This window comes from Pinus tabuliformis, chromosome X (assembly GCF_031772625.1).
Source record: "Pinus tabuliformis cultivar Carrire ecotype Pingquan chromosome X, CPIR1, whole genome shotgun sequence".
Taxonomy (NCBI): Eukaryota; Viridiplantae; Streptophyta; class Pinopsida; order Pinales; family Pinaceae; genus Pinus; species Pinus tabuliformis.
The window spans coordinates 707,830,042-707,848,602 of record NC_142308.1 but is presented as its reverse complement, the minus strand read 5'-3'; the positions used below and the strand labels follow the sequence as shown (position 1 = coordinate 707,848,602).

General features: G+C 37.8%; 1 protein-coding gene across 2 annotated transcripts in view; it reads left to right on the top strand.

Moving 5' to 3' along the window:
* Positions 1-18,561, top strand: part of RMI1 (recQ-mediated instability protein (DUF1767)) — a 321,867-nt gene that overhangs the window by 33,431 nt on the left and 269,875 nt on the right. For both annotated transcript variants that reach the window (XR_016264378.1, XM_089447983.1), the window contains exon 2: positions 1,026-1,196. Coding sequence is in view for 1 of the 2 variants with exons in the window: in XM_089447983.1 (XP_089304109.1) it covers positions 1,026-1,196 (171 nt within the window). In the remaining variant the exon portion in view is untranslated. The remainder of the gene's footprint in view (positions 1-1,025; positions 1,197-18,561) is intronic.

Sequence of the window (18,561 nt, the reverse complement as noted above, 5' to 3'; positions counted from 1 at the left end):
CCTTTAGATTTTTCCTTAGGGACCTCCCCCCTTGCTAGGAGAGAGTCTAAACGGAGAGAGTTGGGATCAGGTGACAGCCCCTTTTCTGAGCATTGCCACAAAGAACACACATTGTGGGGTTGAGGATTTCTCTCACATTCTTGGGTGTGCAAATATCTGGACAACATAACCCACTAGCCAATTTAAAAGATCATTTGCATAAGTAAATAGTGGGTCAGCCTAGAACTAGGTGCATCGGTCATGAGTGAGGATTAACATATAGGATATTATTATGTTCATTTACAAATGCAATTGTATATGATTATTTTATATTGTTGCTTTTTGGGTTAGTGAGAGACATTCCTCTGTTTATTAGAATTAAATTATTTATAGTTTCTATGCAACTAATCATAATTATTGCACTTTGGAGCTGTGCCCACCTTCTGTATTTGGCACATTTCATATTTTCTAGTTATTCCTGGTAAATTGGATCGTAACAAGTGTTATCAGAGTTGGGTCCACATGAGTAACGAATTAGAGTTAGTATATATAGGTGATTATTATAGCCATTGATGGACAAACTAGTAAATGCTTTTTTAGTTTCTGTGCAACCGCTAATCATCATTTCACTTGGGAGCTGTGTTCCCAATTTATATTTGGTGTATTCAGTTTATATTGTGATGTTTTGGATGGTTTAGATCATAACATTTCTCTCACCTCTTAAACAGTTTTACCAATTTTAGCCAGTAAAGGTCAACTGTTTTAAACCAATTTAAATAAATTCTTGGCTCGAGTCAAATGTAAACAAAGTTCTCGATATGTCAGGATTATTTATTGAAATGCTATTATTTGAATTTGAAAGTGGTAGTCAAATGGAGTTCTTTCATTCATGTTATGTCATGGATATCATTGCAAGACTCTGAATTCCATCAAGAATGTTTTCATCATTTCGATCCCTTTGTTGAGTGCTCATAGGAAGGAAGCTATTGCTTCAGGCTTGCTAGATTGTTTTTCTTTCTCTAAATATTGAATTGCAAGAGTTGCAGGTGGATGAAATTGTTAATTTGAGTTCCCCTCTTCGGGAGAGGTACAAGGAAACACCTGCTGGATGTAGAAGGTGCCTCAAGTTATCCATGACAGATGGGGTTCAGCGAATTTTTGGTATTGAATACAGGCCAATAAAAGATCTTATGGTTCTTTCACCAGCAGGCCTGAAGGTAAGTAATCAATACACTATGTTGTTTCCATAAGGAAAGATGATGAAGAATTTCCTTTGGTACTGTCAGAAAGGCAAATGACTTCTAAAATATTACTTACTGATGTTTGTAATCATTCAGTTTGAAATGCTATCAAAAGAGGATAAGCTGAGTGTTCACATATTTCATTAATGGAACTTCAAAAGATGGAAATTGCAATTGACTTTAATAGAACTTTTTTATCTGTAGATATATTGATGGATTGCAAGTTGGGATGATATGATATATGTACAGCCATTGTGCATTCTTTCTCCTCCATTCTTTGTTTTGGATTAAAAGCTCTCTCCTCTGGATCATGTGCTTTTTGGTTCCTGATTTTTTTAGTTTTGCAATTAAATCTCTTTTTTATGTTTTGCAAACATCTAAATAACTGTTGGGCTTTTGGATGAGTATATGCCATTCCAAATAGGTTAAGATTCTGACATATTTATGATCTGAAACAAATGGCTCAAATTTCCATGAAGAGTCTAATGTCATTACAAGATGTGCGTTGACAGTTTCTGCATTCTGATTGCATAGTTTCAATTTGATCTGTTGCAGTCCCAGACTCCCAGCCTTTATTTTATGTTGTACTTTGTTTGAGATAACTCCACACAATAAACCAAATTTTTCATTAAGCAGCCTTCCATAGAAAAGAGGGACAAGGGTCTGTATAATCCATAATGACAATATATATATTGTTGAGAAATCTAGGGGCAGCTAGATGAGGTGATTTCTCCTACTTTGATAACTGCTTGTGATGTTCTTTTACTTAACTTGACGTACTTGTCATTAAATTTTCCTTTCACTTGATTATTATTGTGTTTTCTATCATCAAACAACTACCAAACATTGAAAATCAATGAGACAAGAGGACACAAAATGTAGGCTGCTAGCCAGGGCCAAAACCTCTCGTCTTGAGAGGAAAACGCATAAGAATTATTCTCTTCTTATAGAATGTTTAGACGACGAATTCCAAGACTTATGACCCTTGACAAAGACCCCTCCAAGACCAAGTCAAACCTCTTCTTGATGAATCTCTCTTTCTCAAAGTCAACGCTAGTCAAACTTGCTTCAATGATGCTTTCTACAAATGAGGTCGAGCTTTATATTTATAGGCTTCGTCATGGTGGTCAAATAATTGTTCATGAGGCCGACTTATCACTGCTTGTAGGCTGAATTCTCTTATGTAGGCCGACTTGTCTCGAAGGGTGACTTTGACGCAATTTACGACTCAAATAATTTTTCTTGACATAATACCTAAGTTACCGAATTTGACCCTCTAAGGATCCACGGATTTGATCTAGATTTGGATCTGCCTAGATCCGTCAGAACTAGCAGCGTGGCGAATCCCTAATCGATGGAAACAAATCCCTCGCCTTGGAAACAAATCCTTCAATTTAGAAACGGATCCCACAAATCGGAAATGTATCCTGTGTAGAATTTCGGATTTCAAATTCTTATTCAATGCGGTTTCGAGTTTTTTGACTTTAGTTTTTGGTTTTTTTTTTTTTTTGGTCTTGATTTCATGTGCGGTCCCTCATTGTTCTTTTTTATGAGTTTGTCGTCCATAGAATAGCGACAGACTGAGACAGTGAGATTTCTTCAGATAATGCATATAGTGACAGATTGAGATTTCTTCAGACAACGCAGAGGTCCGAGGGTGATTAACTAGACAACGACCCCACATGTTTGGTCCATTGGATAACATTGAGGATAACGACATTTCTTCATAGGTTCCCTTAGACAGCGCAAAGGTCTGAGGACGATGCACGAGTTTGGAATTCGTTTATTATTTCGAATTTTTGTGGGGTGGCCATTTCCCTATGCCTGTGGTTCGACCGAGGGAATGCCGCATGCATTACGGGCTAACTACCTATGACCAATCAATTTGCTGCCAGTTTAGTCTTTTCAACATAGTGACTCGTGACTCTGTGACCAATCAAGCTTGTGACCAGATTATTGGCTCATGGAGCTTGCAACCCATGGTCGTGACCCATATTATTGGCTTGCGAAGCCTGCAACCCATGGCTGTGATTCTAGCTTCTACCTTTGTACTCGACTTGCGAGCTCCCTAGAACCCCTTCAGTGCATGACTTCGACAGGTGGCTCGTGGAACTCTCAATTCGAGGCCTTGGCTCTGGCCAAGACTTGATGATCTGCCTCATTGGCCTTCTAATTTCCAATTTTAGAGGAAATAATGTATAAATTGAAGTAGATTGAAAACAACAAATATTTACATAAATTCGAAATACTACCAAAGTGATGACCATATTAGCTTGCCTGGAGTTGCAATAATTTCTCACTCTTACAAATCGTTGCTTCGAATGTTCGTTTATGTGTCATTTCAAATAAAGATTACGCAAGTAAACATATGCAACCATTTTTGTGGTCTCCGACTATGATCGATTCCTGAAGCAGAGAAGAAGAACTGTCAACACTACAGGAATAAGCTTTCAAGAACCTTGGCTCCACAATTGAATCACAAGTCCCCTTTTCGATTAACTAAGCATCCAGAGTCTCAAGAAAACTTTTATAAATTACAAAAATGTTGAAATATATTTCTTTTGCATGGATCAGTGTACATGCAAACATTCAGAGGTTTTGTTCCACACGTTTAGTTAGTACAACACATGCAGTCAAAGTCCCAAAGCTAGCCTTTCTAGCTCTCTTGAGAGCCTTCATAAAATTTTAAATTTACCTGTTCGAATTCATTTGCATTATTAGTGAATCCAACAACCAAATTAAATTATTTTTTATGTACTTTAATTTTTAATTTTTATGTATTTTAATTTTTTATTTTGTGTATTCTCGATAGTTTGAATTTTGGATTTTATCATATATGCAGTCACACACTATAGTCTACAACCTATACAAATGGAACCATCACAACAGAGTGAAAGGGAAATCATCAAAACAGACCCAAAATTTCCTTTATGGCAGTATATGGAGATTATTGGAAAAAACCCCGGAGGTGGTTCGTATAAATGGAAGTGCAATAAAAAATGGCTCATATACGAGAGTGAAGGACCATCTGACTGGACAAGCTAACACAAGGGTGTGTAATGTTCCTAAATATGAATATAAGTGATATACAAAGCATACAAACAATCCAGAACCCAGAAAAGCGAAATAGACATTAAGCACCCATGGAAACAATGGAAATAGAGAACTGCTGAGCCATTTTATTACTTCTTCAGGAGCAAAATACAATAGTAAATAGAATGGTGCACTTGGGCTTGTCTCAATGGACAAGCATGGTAAAACCCAGGTGAGCAAATGATGAACTGAAGGCCGCTCCAACCGCTGAACCAAACTGAATTGTGCTGCCTAGAAAATTGCTATGTCTACTGACTTCAAAGGGCTGGAATCATTGCTTCTCGTGCTCAGAAAATTATGATATTTCAGCTCCCTACTCCTTGGCCGAAACCCAGAAAAACCCATGAAGGAATTGAGCTGGTTCAGAGTTCTGAAATTCAACCCCCAAGGAGCCCAACCTCAGCTGCAACTGCAAAACTCGGCTTGCTGGATTGAGGCTGTAAAACCTCTTCGAAAGTGCCCCAAAACTTTGAGATGGTCCCCCCTAAAAATCTCCTGACTTCCCGGATGAGTTTCCGGGCTGTAGGTCTTGCCCTCAAGACCCATGAAATCATTGAATTGGCCCTCTGCGCTGTCTCCCAGGCTTGAAATTCGAACTGCTGGGTTGCTGAATTCTCTGGCTCCAAAACTCACACTGAATGCTGGCCCAATACTGTCCTTCAGGTTCCTTGGCTCCTCTGGCAATTGGCTGATCCAAGGTGGCTCTATCTCCCTCTGTGTTGTTCTCATTGTGGCCCAGAAATATGCACTTCCTAAATGTAGCTGAGTGACTGTGCTATGGATACTCCCCGAAACTCCTGAAAATGCTTGTGGAACTGCCTTCCTAGGGTGGCACTCGAAGTCCCCTGAAGGTAAGGTTGAATCTCTCGCTTGAGAGATTCGTGGCTGAACAACCAGTTGACTCGGCTAAGCAGCTCGAGCAAACAGTTAAGTAAATTCGATATACAAGGATGAATGAATGAACCAAATGAGAGCCTCCTCCTCCTTATGACTTCGTGGGCCTTCCTTGCCTCATGTGAGCGCCTTTAATTAGCCATTCGAAGTCCCTCCAAGCCATTCGAATGGCCTAGTTCGAATTCCCACGTGGGTGGCCCCCACCTTCCACCATCAATCTAATTTAGCCACAATTTATCCTAAGTCCCTAAGTCGAAACTGCTCGGTCCTTTTCCTTGGCCAAAAATGTGCAAAATTGTGTATAGATAAACCTGTTACAAATGTATTTGGGAAGGGACATGACAGGGTGCAAGTATGCACCGAGCCAAAAGATGCAAATGGCAAGCTTGGTCAATGCTTGAGTCTTGCAAAAATTAAATTCTATGCATGTTTGCAAGATGCTGCTGATAGGAAGCTCGTTAAGGGAAAACACCATGTGCAAAGCTTTACAACTAGGCCTCCATTTCCATCTAGGCCTATTGCCACAACTAATAAAAGGCGCACCCTAGGCCCTCTTGAAACAACTTTCAATAATCAAGGTAGAGACATAGCCGATGAACATGTAGCTCGTTGCATCTATGCAAATGGGCTAACATTCAATTTGGTGCGTTCCCCTTATTGTGAACAAATGATTAAGGCAGTTAATGAAGTGCCAAAAGGGTACAAAAGCCTTGGATATGAAAAGGTACGCACTACTTTGTTGGCATTAGAGAGTCAATCTGTGGATAGACAACTACAGTCAATCCGGGATACATGGGAAAAAACAGTGTTGAGAAATCAATTCTAGTAGTAATTAGGGTTTGATTCATCTTCTTGATAATTACTTGTGAATTATGTTGGCTTTTTTTACTTCTTTATTTTATTATGTTTCATCAAGCAATTACCAATTTGTGTATATGAAGATCATAAGAACAAGAGACACAAGATATAGGCGGACAACCAAGGCAAACCCCCTATAAGGGAAAACCTAGTAAGAAGTCTTCCTTCAGTAGATTCAAAGACATCTAAGACTCTTTGACCTAGACACAGACTTACCCCAACTACAAAGTCAACCCTTCATTCTTCTCCAAGTGATGATCTTCCAACAACAACTTTGACCTAGAATTTCGACCTTGCAGTAGTAAAATTTCGGTCTCCCCAGCAGGAGCACTCTGACCCCAACAACAAAATTTCGTCTTGCTGTAGAATGCAAAATTTCAGCCCCAATAATAGCCCAGTAACTTCGCACATGTGAGAGAAAGAAAGCCCAAAACTTCAATTTTGTCTTCTCCTGCAATTTTCTTCCTTCTCTAGGAATTTCATACTTTTTTTGCCTCTCCTTCTTGTGCATCGAACTTGTTGAGTGAGTGCTGCAAATGGATCTAACTGCGTCTCTATATATAGCCTCTTCTATGGGTCGAATTGCCCTCATGTAGGCCGACTTCATCATGATAAGGCCGACTTGGTGTGGAGGTGTCAAATGACCTATTTGACTCAAAAGTAATTATTTTTACATGATACAAAAGCCCAAGAAGGGTCTAATAAAATTGACAATGACTTTATTGATTCAATATAAAACCTAGAAGCCTACAATGGGGGCTTTGACCTATAAACATAATGACCCAGTCATGAAACCCAATCTTTAATAAGTCATTTTTATTAATAATAGCATTAAGTGCGCTTGAGGCAGAGGTGATTTGGGATGGGTGACCTCTCGGGAAGTCCTAGTTACTGGGTGCAAGCCCCGAAAGTGATGATTGACGACGCTATGTGATTTATTTCACTAGTTTCAATCCCTCTTCTTCACCCCTGTGAGCATCACCTGATGCAATGAGTGCTAAGTGGACTATTCAAATATCATGAGAAATTAGTCAGCTATGACTACCTCTCATGGAAATGGTCATAGATGAATGACTTACTTAACGCAGTTGAATCCCAAAAATTGATATCTATTAATGTACTGCGAAAACCCCCAATCCTTAATAATAAAATTTCTTTTGACAAATAAATTACATTATACAATAATGAAGACTGAATCTAGTTACATTCTTCAACACTCCCTCTTAACTAGGAAGGTATTCATATATATATACAAGTATAGGGAAGATCTCAGAAAGACATGAGCTATGAAGAGTTCAAACACACTCAGTGCCATGGACTAGATAGACCAGGGTTATCTATCTGGGTGGGACTAAGATGGTCTAAAGCTTTCAGCTAGTCTAGGTACCATTAGGCTTACCAACTAACCATCAACCCAAGGATCTAAGTGCATATCCAAGGTCAGAGCTCCATGACCAACGTCACCCTCCCTCTTCGGGATCAGGACATCAAACACACATAGGCCGACCAAATGTCCTCCCAAGCATCTGCCATTAGATGCTTCATCTCTCTTTATCAACTAAATCTACAATGTCAATCAAACCAAGCGTGCTTCTAAAATGCTCAAACTTTTTATTTGGAAGGGACTTTGTTAGCACATCAACTACTTGTTGATCTGTTGGAATATACAGTAACTGTACGACCCCATCTTGTACCAAACTTCTATTATAGTGGTACTTCTTGTTGATATGCTCTGTCCTCGCATGGAATACAGGGTTTTCGAACATTTTGATACTGCTTTGATTATCACAATTTATTATAGTAGGATCCAGAGGCTTTTCAAACAAATTTGACAAGAGTTTTCTCTACCAAACAACTTCCTTTCCTACCTCACATGGAGCAACGTGTTCTGCTTCGACACTACTTAACGCAACATGATCTTGTTTTCTACTCATCCATGAAATCGTTGCAACGCCCAAACTAAAACATCCACCTGTAGTGCTTCTGCCATCAGTCTCACTGCCACACCAATCTGAATCTGTGAAACCTGTCAACTTAACTTCCTTTCCATCATACTTTAGGCAGCGATGTATAGTGCCACGTAGATATTTAAAAAATGCTTAGCAACTATCTAATGGTCGTGATGAGGCTCCAACTGAAATTGACTAAGAATATTTACAACAAAACATATATATGGTCTTGTATTTACCAGGTACATCAAAGAACCCACCAAGTTACGATAGCTAGTAGGATCGATGAGACTGGAGTCAGAGCTTCTCAACTTATTGAGATTAGTGATAATGGAAGTATTGATAGGTTTAGAATCCATCATACCAAATTTCTGTAATATCTCGATTTGTATTTACCTTGCCCCAGATATATCTCTCTAGGTTTCTCCCAGACTTCCAAACCCAAGTAATAGTGCATAAGTCCCAGATCTTTCATTTCAAATTTAGTTGCCAGCATCTTCTTGCATTCTTGTATTCTTTGCTCCACACTTGTAATGAAAAAATCATCTACATATAGTAGTATAATGACTGGTTCATTGTTTATTACCTTGATGTATAGATTTGGATTTGCAGAACTTTTGACGAACCCAATTCTTAAGAGATATGCATCCATCCTTGCATACCATGCCCGAGGAGCTTGCGTCAAGCCATATAGGGCTTTCTTAAGTATGCAAATTATGTGTGTCCTTGCTATTTATTTCGAAGTCTTCCGGTTGTTCAATGTATACTTCTTCATCAATGGTCCCATTTAGAAATGCTGTTTTTACGACTATTTGATGAATATTCCATCCCGTTGCAGCAACTAGCGAAACCAAAGATCTTGTAGTAGTATACCTAGCAATAAGTGCAAAGGTTTCTTCATAGCCTACCTTCATTTTGAGAGAATCCCCTTACAACAAATTTAGCTCGGTATTTATCTATACTACCATCAACAACATGTTTGATTTTGTAAATCCATTTTGAGGTGACAATTGATTTGTCACTAGGCCTGGGAACGATTTCTTAGGCTCCATTCTTCATGATGGATTGGTATTCTTCTTGCATCGCCTTCTTCCATTCTTCTTGATGAACAACTTCTTCAAATGTAGTTGGTTCAACTCCTATTAATTTTGTTATATATGCTGCATATCCTGAATATATTTTTGGTCTTTTGGTTTCTCTAAAAGTTCCTTTAGCAGCTCCATGTCCTTCGACATCTTCAAGAGTAGCTTTTAACCAATTTGGCCTCTTCCTTGTTTCAGGTATGATCACGGATTGAATAGGTTCACTTGGTCCTTCATCTTCTTCTTCTTGGTTTGTAATTTTCTTATCATGATGCTCTTCTTCTTCAAATAATTGTGTATCTTCGACATTAGAATCAATTCGAATATGCTTGGATCTTTTGTAGGCATGATTCTAATCGAATATAACATCCATGCTTACTTCAATCTGTCTTCCTTCCTTGATGTAGATTTTATATGCTTTTGAAGAAACACTGTAGCCAACTTAGATCCCTTTAATACTTGTAGAATCTAGTTTCTTTCGCTTGTCCTTTGGGACATGGATGTATGCAGGACACCCAAAGATTCGAAGATGTTCTACACATGGCTTCTTCCTTAAGAATGCTTCTTCAGGTGTCATATTCTCAAGGATTCTATGAGGACTTCTATATTGTATATATACTGCTGTCATGGCTTCTTCACCCCATAGAAACTTTGGTAGATCTTGATCAAATATCATAGTTCGTATATATTCTTCAATTGTTTTATTTTTCCTTTTTGCAACTTCGTTTTGTTCGGGATTGTAGGGAACAATGAGCTCCCTCTTAAAACCTAATTCTTTACAATATGCAATCAGTTCTTTTGAAGTGTATTCCCCACCATTGTCAGATGTCAAGGTCTTTATCTTTCTTTCGGTTAAGGTTTCCACTTTAGATCTAAACTCCTTGAATTTTTCGAATACTTCATCCTTCGTTTTGAGAAGGTAGAGCCATTTCTTCCTAGAGTGATCATGAATGAAGGTCACATAATAAAGATGACCTCCAAGTGATTTGTTAGACATAGGCCCACACACATTGGAATGAATGAGGTCTAATATTTCCTTAGACCTTGTATCACTGGTTGTAAAAGGCTTCCTTGCATTCTTTCCCAAAGCACATCCCTTACATACTCCTACACGATCCTCATTGATGTTGGGGACACCATTCACCATTTGATTGAGAGAGGGAATGATCTTGTAATGTATATGCCCATATCTTCTATGCCATAGCTTGATAGGATTGATTTCCATGCGAACTAGGGCTTGAGGAGATGGTGTTATAACTCTATATAGTCTTCCTTCACAGACTCTAATAACCCTTGCTTTTTCAATGCTTGAATCTTTTCCCCAAACCAAAACTTTACCATCTACAAAGGAAATCCAATCTCCTTTATCTTCTAAACCAAAAATTGAAAGTAAATTCTTTTTTTCAAACCTGGAAGTTCATCTTGGTTTTCTGCAGCATCATCATTATCCTTCCTTGGAATGGGGAGATCTCTGACCTTCCCAAGTGAAGTGTCTTCATTGAAGGTGACATCATGGCTAACTTCCACATCTCTTTGTACAGACACATAAATTCGATATGCCTTTGAATTTTCACTGTAGTCCACGAATATATCTTTCTTCCCAAATGTGTCTAGCTTTTTTCTTTTCTCTTTAGGCACATGAAAATACACGGGACAACCAAATATTCTAAAATGAGAAACATCAGGGTTCTTACCAGTGAAAACTTCTTTGAGCTATATTGTTGAGGAGCAACTTTTCTCCATTTTCTAGCTTCAAAGATGTAGATCCAAGGCCCTTGACTGCATAACTGTTGTTGTCTCCTAGCTCCATTGCATGAGATGATTGTTCCTTTGATAAAGTATGAAGTTGTCTGCTTTCTCTTGTCATATGCCTTGATGCTCCACTATTAATGATCCATGCATTGTCATCATCAATAACCTGTAAGTGCAACCAAGAACCCTTTCGCTTTTGACTTTCTTAGATAAGTTGTAGATGACCTTCCAATCCAGTGTCTTGCAATTCTTATGATATTGAGCCCCATCTTCAAGTAACTTGTCATAGAGGGAGTAACCTTTTCTTTCAAGCCAACAAAGTGATCTTTAACCTTCTTTGACTTTAGCTTTGATAATATGTTGAGAAATCAATGCTAGTAGTAATTAGGGTTTGATTCCTCTTCTTGATAATTACTTGTGAATTATGTTGGCTTCTTTTACTTCTTTACTATATTATGTTTCATCAAGCAATTATCAATTTATGTGTATATGAAGATCACAAGAACAAGAGACAAGATGTAGGAGGACAACCAGGGCAAAACCCCCATAAGGGGAAAACCTAGTTAGACCTCTTCCTTCAGTAGATTTAAAGACAAGATGGGATAGTCCAAGACTCTTTGACCTAGACACAAACTTCCCCCAATCACTAAGTCCACCCTTCCTTCTTCTCCAAGTGATGATCTTCCAGCGACATCTTCGACCTTGAATTTCAACCTTGCAACAACAGAATTTCGGCCTCCCCAACAACAACACTCCGAACCCAGTAGCAAAATTTCAGCCTCCCCAATAGCAACACTCCGACCCCAATAGCAAAATTTCGGCCTGCAGTAGAATTCAAAATTACAGCCCCAACAATAGCCCAATAAATTCGCATGTGTGAGAGAAAGATAACCCAAAACTTCGATTTTGTCTCCTGCAATTTTCTTCCTTCTCTAGGAATTTTGCACTTTTTCTGCCTCCTTCTTGTGTATCGAACTTGTTGAGTGAGTGGTGCAAATGGATCGAACTACCTCTCTATATATAGCCTCTTCTGTGGGTCGAATTGCCCTCATGTAGGCCGACTTCATCAAGATAAGGCCGACTTGTTGTGGAGGTGTCAAGTGACCTATTTGACTAAAAAAAATTATTTTTACATGATAAAAACACCCAAGAAGGGTCTAATAAAATTGAGAACGACTCTATTGACTCAATATAAAACCTAGAAGCCTACAATGGAGGCTTTAACTTATAAACATGATGATCCAAGCATGAAACCCATGCTTTAATAAGTCATTTTTATTAATAATAAAATTTCTTTTGACAAATAAATTACATTATACAATAATGAAGACAGAACCTAGTTACATTCTTCAACAAACAGGGGTGTCCATCATTTTTGATGGACGGAGAGACCAAAGAAACCGCCCATTAATTAATGTTATTGCAATATGCCCCCAAGGGACAATGTTTTTGAATGTTGTTGATTGTAGTGGAATAGAGAAATATGCATTTTACATATCCACAATTCTTATTGATGCAATAAAAAGTTTGGGGCTACATAATGTTGTCCAGGTCATTATGGACAATGCACAAGTTTGTAAAGTTGCATGTTTGATTGTGGAGGGTCGATATGATCACATCTTTTGGACTCCATGTGCAGTACATTCATTGAACCTTATGCTTGCCAAGATTGGTGAGATTGAATGGATTAATGATATATGTAGCAGCAAAAGAAATCCAAATGTTCATAACCAATCATTCAATGTCTCAGGCCATATATCAAGGTTTCTCAAAGATAGAGTTATTGAAGGTACTCTTTTTTTAATCAATATTATTTATATTGAAAATTCTTAATTTTAATTACAAATTTATATATGATTTCTCATTTGAGATTTAACCTTTTGAAACTTGTAGGTTGCCGAAACCCGTTTTGCCTCCCACACTCTTGTCATAAAGAGGCTTGTGGAGGTGAGACAAACATTACAAGCAATGGTCATTGACCCTCTTTGGGAATAATGGAGGAATTCCACTTTTGATAAGGGGAAAAAAATAAGTCCATCATTCTTGATGATGCATGGTGGGACAAGGTCCAAGACCTTTTGCAGTTTACTGAACCAATTCTGACCTTGATCAGGATATTTGACCAAGATACACCTTGCTTGGGGGAAGTTTATGAAAACATTGATAGTATGCTAGAGAGGATAAGGGAAATTATCAAGGCAAGTGAAAATGACCCTTATGAAACATTTTATTATGAAGTGAAGGACATAGTTATTGAAAGGTGAAACAAAATGACCACACCATTACACCTTTTGTCTTATGCATTGCACCCCAAATATTATCATTTTAAAATTTTGTCTTTACTTGGTAGAACAACGTCAAACAAGGATTCTGAAGTGGTACAAGGATACAATACAACTTTGAGGAAAATGTATAGAGATGTGGGAGTTGCAATGGAAGTACGCTAAGAATTTGAAGGATTTGTAGAATCTACTGGTAGCTTTTCAGATCCAATAGTTATGGATGATCATGGGCATCTTGATCTTATTACTTGGTGGGGCTTCCATGGTGGGGATAACATTCATTTCTCGACTCTATCACCAGGTTATTATCCAGTTCCTCATCAACTGAGAGCAATTGGAGTACATATGGCTTCATCCATTTAGTGAAGAGAAACAGGTTGGGAGCAACAAACGCTGAGGATCTTGTGTGTGTTCATTCCAACCTCCGTCTTTTATCATATGCCGAACTAGAGTATAAAAAAGTTCCGAGCAAGATGTGGGATGTGGAGCTTGAGATCTCTGACTTGAATCTGACACTAAATGCCATGACTCACCTCAACCTACTTAAAGATATTGTTCCACCACCAGTCCAGCCTACTGTTGCAACTTCCCACATCCCTGGATCCCCATCATATATTCATGATGTAGAGTTGCGATATGTAGAAGAGAATGTTGATCCATTGGAGGATATGTAGTTAAACCTACTGCACATTACGATAATAGTAGAGTGATCATGGATGAAACACTCATTTTTGTACTTACTATTATCCTTTTTGTACAAGGGAGGAATAAGGATTTATTATTTAATGTTTCAGTTTTCATATCTATAATATATCTAATGGTTTCAGTTCTAAATGTTGTGATTTATAAATGGATTTGATTTTTGAACTCTAAAAGTGTTTTTTAAAATTTAAAAAATATTATTATATTTTTTGTACTTGACGTATCCTCGCTGTATCTGGATCGTGGATTTTCAAAAATCTAGCGAATCCAGATCCGGATCCGTATCCCTCCTCTCTCTTCACTGTTTCATTTGAATTTTGAAGCTCATTTTTGCAGTGGTATGTTCAGGGCTTAAGCACACATAAATTAATCCTAGCTCATCAATTTTTCACCTAAAGAAGCAAATATTGATCTTGTGTTTGCATTGGTGGCATATAAGTAAATTTTTTTGAGGACTGTGGTTCAAATTCAAGGTCTGATATAACATCTACAGCCACCAAAAGTCACCTACAGCAGTGGAAAAAATTCGTGACAGTGGCATAAGAATTAACTTGCAATCATATTTCATCATTGGTAAATCATTGGCATTGGTTGGGCTTGCATTTCTTGGTTTCTTTTGCATTTTTGAAGGACTGTCATATGCATCTTAAGATCTGATCATAAGCATAACAGTGGTAAAAAAAAATTAATCAACCATGATCCCATCTCATTGATAAGGCATTTGCATTGTTGGGCTATTTCATTTTCTTGGTGTATCTTGTGTTTAGAAGCGGTGTGTTGAGATCATCCCTTGACTGCCATCTCTTGCATGCATTTGCACTCAAACATTCACTGTTAGCAATTTATCTTAAGATAATAACATAAGTGCTCTAAGGGATAACTTGCATTATTGGACACATTGGCAAATGTTGGATAAGATAAAGCTTGCTGCCCTCTTTTCTCTCTTATCTCCAAATTGATGAATGTTGAAAAGCATTGATACATTGGTTGCCTAAAATATAGCTAAGATTGTTGTGACATTGTTTCTAAAGGAGTACTTCTAATTTGTCATTGCTATCATCAAGTGGTTATACTGCTCTTTATTGTCATAAGCGTAATACGCTTTTCTTGTGGAATTACTTTTGTAACAAGCATACTAACATTGCATCTTGCAAGTGGCTTCACATCTAAGTTTATAATCTTGCTAATCAAGTCACTCTTAAAGCACCTAATCAATTCATCATATTGTGATAAGAGAAATTTTGGCATCTAAGTAATCTTAAGAAATTGCTAATTGTAAGATTGTCATTGTCTAATTGGCATTTTAGCATTGTTGAAAGAAGCATTGGACTTGTGTGTTTGTTGTCATTTCATGAGCAATTGTCCATTGTGATATTGGTAATCTTGATAACATTTTTTGGCACCATCTATTTGGTTCATTGAGCACTTTCTTTGGGTGAAGATTGTCATTGTAAATTGTTAAGCATTTCTCTTCATTGCTTTGAATTTAGTCTAACATTTAACAACTTCACCTTAAGGATAATCACTCATATTTTAGATCCACATTCTAAGATTAGCCTTGCATTAATTAAGTTACCTCAAGCATAAGCTTGGTTGAAAGACTCTAGGACGACTTTTTTCATCTAGCTTGCGAATTCCAGACCCTCTCTTGTGGTTAACACGTTGACTTTGCCGTTGGCAGAGCCACAGTCTTTGCAGCACCAGAGGCATCAGGTGGTTAAAATTTTAGGGGAGGTATCATTAATATAGCCTTTCCTATCTTTCCTTAGGCTTCTCTCTAAAACCTACATGAGAGACTAATTTCAAAACAGCTAAGAGGAAGGATTCACTTAGATAGGCATCTAACTTAAAATTTATCAAGATCCCGCATTTCACTTAGTTTTATGTGTCACATTTCATATGGGATAGTGAGCATCCTAAGCAACAACTATTCATCCGATGAATTGGTAACCAATTTATATTAAGCAAGTAATTTTGACTCCATTAAGCACTGGTCTTTAGAATAATTTAATCGAATTGTGCTAATAACTAAACTTGCTAATTATAATTAATCAAGTTGCTAGGCCATTCAGTTGTGTCTCCATGACTTATCGGTTGCTATTAGATCTTTCATCCTCACAATTCATGGGGACTACCCCCCATAGCCTGTTGTAGGGAGACATCTAGAACGGAGAGGGCAGGGATTAGAGTGACAACCTCCGCCTTGAGTCCTTGTCGCAATCACCTGTACAATTTGGGCGACAACAAGTCCATGACAAAGGAGTTCAACAATCAACACCACCAACATTGGGGTACATATAGTGCTTGGTGCTTTTGGTTAAATTCCAATCACATTCCCTCATATGTGATAATCCAATTAAATGCTGCAATCCCATTGATCTTAAAATCTTGAAAATTATTAAGTTTGCTAAATTTTGAATGGGATATGAAAATTTTGTTTTCTCCATATGAAGTCCAATGCGGTTGGAGCCACTCTCAAACCACTCCCAAATATCTTGAAACAGTAAATGTTAGTGCTAAAAATTTAAGTAATTCATTTTCATGCTTTAGGAATTTAACATTACCGTTAAGGAGCATCTAGGGAGTGTCTAAGAAGCATCAAGGGAGCATGGATCGACACTTAGGAGCACAATTTGGCATGTGGCGATTCCTAATTTCCTGGAACTGCACAAATTGAGCTTGAAGCACGATTTCGTTTTTTGGACGCAGAATTTTGAGGAAGCTTTGGCCACAGTTCCAGGGTTCGGTGTTTGGGGGGGGGGATGGTTCTTGCAACATTGATTTGTACCATATAAAAGGTTTTATCTACATATATTGTTGATTTTTATGCGCTTGAGACTTGTTTACAATGTGTAAGGTGATTGTCATCTTAGAGAGTGTGATAGGTTGGATGTAGATTCAAATTTTACGATTCTCTAGAGGAGGCCGATCTTGGGGAGCATGTTTAGAAGGATATCCTAGAATTTACTATTCCAAAACAAGTGGCTGCTTATCAACAAAAGAATGATGTTGAGGTTGTTTCTAGGTTTGCAGTTGATGGGAGAATTGTAGAATATAGGCATACAATTAACGAGTTCTAATTTCTCTTAGATGGAGGGATTTGCTTATGGATTATCTCAGATAGAGGTAGCTTTTGATGAAGTTACTTTTGCTTCAAGATTGTCTTAGGATGAGGGACCTAGTTTTGGTTGTTTGGGTTGCATGAGGATTTGGGGTGCATTAGAGGGATTCTCATACTGATAGGTTGATGATGACCTTGCTTAGGTTAAGGCCTATACCATAAGCTTTGTAGCCTTGGATTGGGAAGTTTACTTGGATATCTATTTTAGTGACTTTGATAGATGTGATCCACTCTTCTTGATTTTTAATAGAGATGTGATTATCCTTGTAGGATGTTTTGGACAACTCATGTTGTGGTGTTTGTTGATGTTGGTTTGTGATATTGACTGGGAAGATGATGGATTTCGGTATGTTTCTTTTGTTCTAGGGAAATATTTCTTCGTATTCACAGGTTCTCATTATTCAATGGAGGATTGAGATGTTGAGATAGCTTGGTTGACAGTTTCTTTGCAAATGATAGTGGTTGATTTCAAGACTGTGACCTATTTGAATTCCATGCACCCTAGGTTTGGTCTATGTTTTGGTAGTTTCACAAAATAGAAAATATAAATACACTGAAATGTCTAACTTTAAAAACAACTTGCACACAATGGAAAACACACCAATAATTCGGTCATGCACAATATACAAAATTTAATGTCCAAAAATGATTTCTTATTATTCCTTTAACAAGGAATACAAGGGCTCCATGCTAGGGAAAGTGACCCTTTACAATTCCTGTATAATACCAAAAACACAAGTACAAAATCCTTGGGTTGAGGCTAAATCATTCAAGCCCTCACTGCCCAAAATCACTCAATCTAGCTTCTCCTTTAATGGATTGTCCACATAACCACCTTGCTGTAGCATCGTAGGGCTTCCTAGCCCTCATTAAACACTCGGTCCACCTGCAATCTTCCCTCTTTATAGGTTTGGTCTGCTGTGACTGCCTCTCGTAGCCCATGACCCTCACATAGCCCCTTCGGTCTACACTTATTACCTTCTTGCAGGTAGTTGTAACTAGGGTTGTAGGGGAGCGCCCCCCCTCACGCTCTTGCTCCCAATTTGTGCTCCGAGCCAGAGCGTGCTACCTAAAAAAACACTCTATTTTTTCGGGAGCCCTTTCAGGAGCGTTTAGTCTTTTTTGCAATTTTTTTTTGGAGTAATATTCCAAATGCAATTTTTTTTCAAAGAAACAAATAAGTTTTGAGTGGGGAAGCCTAATGATCAAGCCTATGGCCCTAGTATTGATATGCAATTCATGGTAGTGTTAAATTCTTAAAGTAAAAGTGACATTCTCCTTGATCTTCATTTTCATCATCTTACTTAAATTTTTAACATTACCATGAAATGACTCAGGATGTTTGAGAGTGGTTCCGACCTCATTGGATTTCATATGGAGAAAGTAGAATTTTAGATTTCATTCAAAATCTAGCAAATTTATCAGTTTTTCAGGATTTCAGGATTGGGGGAATTGTAATGTTTCCATTGGATTTTTCCATGTATTAGGGTATGGAACTCGTATTTAATCAAGAGCTCCAATCCCTCTATCTACCTTGATGTTGGTGACATTGGTTGTCCAACTCCTCTATCATGACCCTACTAAAAATGTAAGCATCACTGAAACAAA